Source organism: Nyctereutes procyonoides, unplaced genomic scaffold (assembly GCF_905146905.1).
Source record: "Nyctereutes procyonoides isolate TBG_1078 unplaced genomic scaffold, NYPRO_anot_genome, whole genome shotgun sequence".
NCBI lineage: Eukaryota > Metazoa > Chordata > Mammalia > Carnivora > Canidae > Nyctereutes > Nyctereutes procyonoides.
Genome location: NW_026575133.1, coordinates 34,930,962 through 34,933,892, shown reverse-complemented (window position 1 = coordinate 34,933,892; position 2,931 = coordinate 34,930,962). Strand labels below are relative to the sequence as shown.

General features: G+C 44.2%; 1 protein-coding gene across 1 annotated transcript; it reads left to right on the top strand.

Moving 5' to 3' along the window:
• Positions 1–750: 750 nt before the first annotated feature.
• On the top strand, positions 751–1,701 carry LOC129523158 (olfactory receptor 12-like). Its single transcript, XM_055345781.1, has one exon. The coding sequence runs from the start codon at positions 751–753 to the stop codon at positions 1,699–1,701; it is 951 nt and encodes a 316-aa protein (XP_055201756.1).
• Positions 1,702–2,931: the final 1,230 nt, after the last annotated feature.

The following is a 2,931-nucleotide window of genomic DNA, read 5'->3' as shown; positions in this document are numbered from 1 at the left end:
AGTTCCATCCACGTTGAAGCAAATGGTGGGTATTTGTCATTTCTAATGGCTGAGTAATCATTGCTTCTTCATTTGGCTACAATTCTTAGACTCAACTTTTCCTTTAAATATAATTAATTTAAAGATGGTGTGTTAACTCCAAAATCTAGAACCTCTTTGAGTTTTTCTATTGTTTCTGAATTTTTAATTCATATTGCAGGAAGTCCTCAATTTTTAAATTCTGTCTGGCAGTATTGACACAAAATATTTATAGATAACACCTGTGGTCTAGGATGATGTCTTCCTCTTGAGATATGTTTATTTTTGCAACGTGTCTGAGGCGCTAGCACTCAGTTCACATCTTAATACAGTTTTAGGGATTGAAATGGTCAGGAGCTGAGCTGCATACCTACTTCTGATTTATCTCACTCCTATGGTGCATCTAGCATTGTCCCTAGTAACCAACCACTGTAGCAGGAGTTCCACACAACAGTTAAACCCTCACTGCATAACCACCTGCCCTCACAGATTCTTCTGCAAAATGGGCTTATATAACAAAGAAAAAAAGGTCCTCAGTATTGAAATATCTGGGCCAATGTGTTTGTCTTGAATTCTGTTTAGTAATTCTTCATTAACCCATTATCTCCCTTATACCTTCATTTTGATTTTGTTTTTGTTTTTGTCTTCCAAACACTCTTCAGCAGAATTTTAGCTTGACATACTTAATCTGCCCACACTGGAAGTGTAATTCCCCTGGAGAAGCTGAGGCTCATGCCATCCCACAGTAATGGAAACCTCTCCAAGGTCTACTTTCAAGATTTTGTGCTGGAGGGATTTGCAGGTGGTCTGGAAACCCAGGCGCTGCTCTTTGCTGTGTTCCTGGCCCTGTACATGGTGACTGTGCTGGGTAACCTCCTCATGATCATCGTTATCACCCTGGATGCCCGCCTGCACTCCCCAATGTACTTCTTCCTCAAGAACCTCTCCTTTGTGGACTTGTGGTACTCATCTTTCATTGCCCCCAATGCACTGGCCAACTTCTTCTCCTCGTCCAAGGTCATCACCTTTGCAGGATGTGCCATGCAGTTTTTCTTTTTGTTCATTCTGGCCACCACTGAATGCTTCCTCCTGGGTGTCATGGCCTACGACCGCTTCATGGCCATCTGTAACCCATTGCGCTACCCCACCACCATGTGCCAGTCTGCCTGCACTCGCCTGGTGCTGGGCGCCTACTGTGGAGGCTGCTTCAACTCTGTTGTGCAGACCAGCTTCACATTCCACCTCCCATTCTGCAGCTCCAACCGCATCAACCACTTCTTCTGTGATGTGCCCCCTCTGCTCCAGATCGCCTGTGGTAACACGGCCATCAATAAACTTCTCTTGTTTGGCATCTGTGGGCTCATCATTGTGGGTGTGATGTTTGTGATCCTCATCTCCTATGGCTACATCACAGTGACCATCCTGAGGATGCGCTCAGGAGCTGGGAGACGCAAGATCTTCTCCACCTGTGGCTCCCACATGACTGCAGTGACTCTCTTTTTTGGGACTCTCTTTGTCATGTATGCCCAGCCAGGAGCAATTGAGTCCATGGAGCAGGGCAAGGTAGTCTCCGTCTTCTACACGCTGGTCATCCCAATGCTCAATCCCCTCATCTACAGTCTGCGAAACAAGGATGTGAAGGAGGCTGTGCGGAGGTTGGGCCAGAAACACATGACCATGTGATGATGTGCTGTAGGGAGTCAGTGTGTCCTGCAGGCTTGATGGAAGATATGGAGGTTGCCACAGGTGGGATGGAGGAGTTATTATTTAGCAGACATAAACATCCGTCAACAAGAGTAATACACATTAGAGATATGTACTGTACACTGTACCTACAATCAACAATGATATACTGTGCCCTCAAAAATATTAAGCAGTAGATCTTAGGTTAAGTGCCCCCTTTAAAGTTTTTAAAAATGACTCTTCTATATAGGAAATTGAGGGTTGCTGGAGGGGAAGGTGTGGGAAATGGGGTAACTGGATGATGGGTATTAAGGTGGGCATATGATGTGATAAGCACCGGGTGTTTTACGCAACTGATGATTTATTGAAAAGTACATCTGAAACTACTGGTATACTATATGTTGGCAAACTGAATAAATTTTACAAAAAGTACAATCCTAAATAGCCATTCACAGAGTGAAATAAGGAAGTCCTGGTCCTGCACACAATGAAACACTGAGGCACTGAAAGAGCATGTCACTGTCATGAAGGTGAGGGTTACACAATATTTGGTGAAAGATTAAAATTTTTGACCCGGTGTGGGTATGGTCATATATCTATAAATGAAAAAACTAAGGGAAAGACACATGAACCTCAGGCCTCCTACTCCCCCAAAGGTGTGGAAGTAGAAACCCCAAATCTCCAAAGTTGGGACAGTGATTGGTGTAAACAGAGGGGCATCCTCACAGCAGGCCAAACACTTTCTATGTGCTTGAATTTTTCAGGCACATTTCAGTTTCATACTTTTTAAATACAACCTCCAACTAATCCTCCCTCTGGAACAGAAATGTATTCAGAGTGGTCTTCTCCCAACATGGATTAGCGTCGGCTGCACAGAGACCAGCAGCAAGCAGAGAAGAACCCAGAGAGGATTGTCTTTCCAGACAGATTTTTTTAAATAAATTAATTTTTATTGGTGTTCAGTTTACCAACATACAGAATAACACCCAGTGCTCATCCCGTCAAGTGTCCCCCTCAGTGCCCGTCACCCATTAACCCCCCCTGCCCTCCTCCCCCTCCACCACCCCTAGTTCATTTCCCAGAGTTAGAAGTCTTTATGTTCTGTGTCCCTTCTCCCTTCCCTTATATTCCCTTTCACTATTATTCATATTCCCCAAATGAATGAGAACATACACTGTCCTTCTCCGATTGACTTACTTCACTCAGCATAATACCCTCCAGTTCCATCCA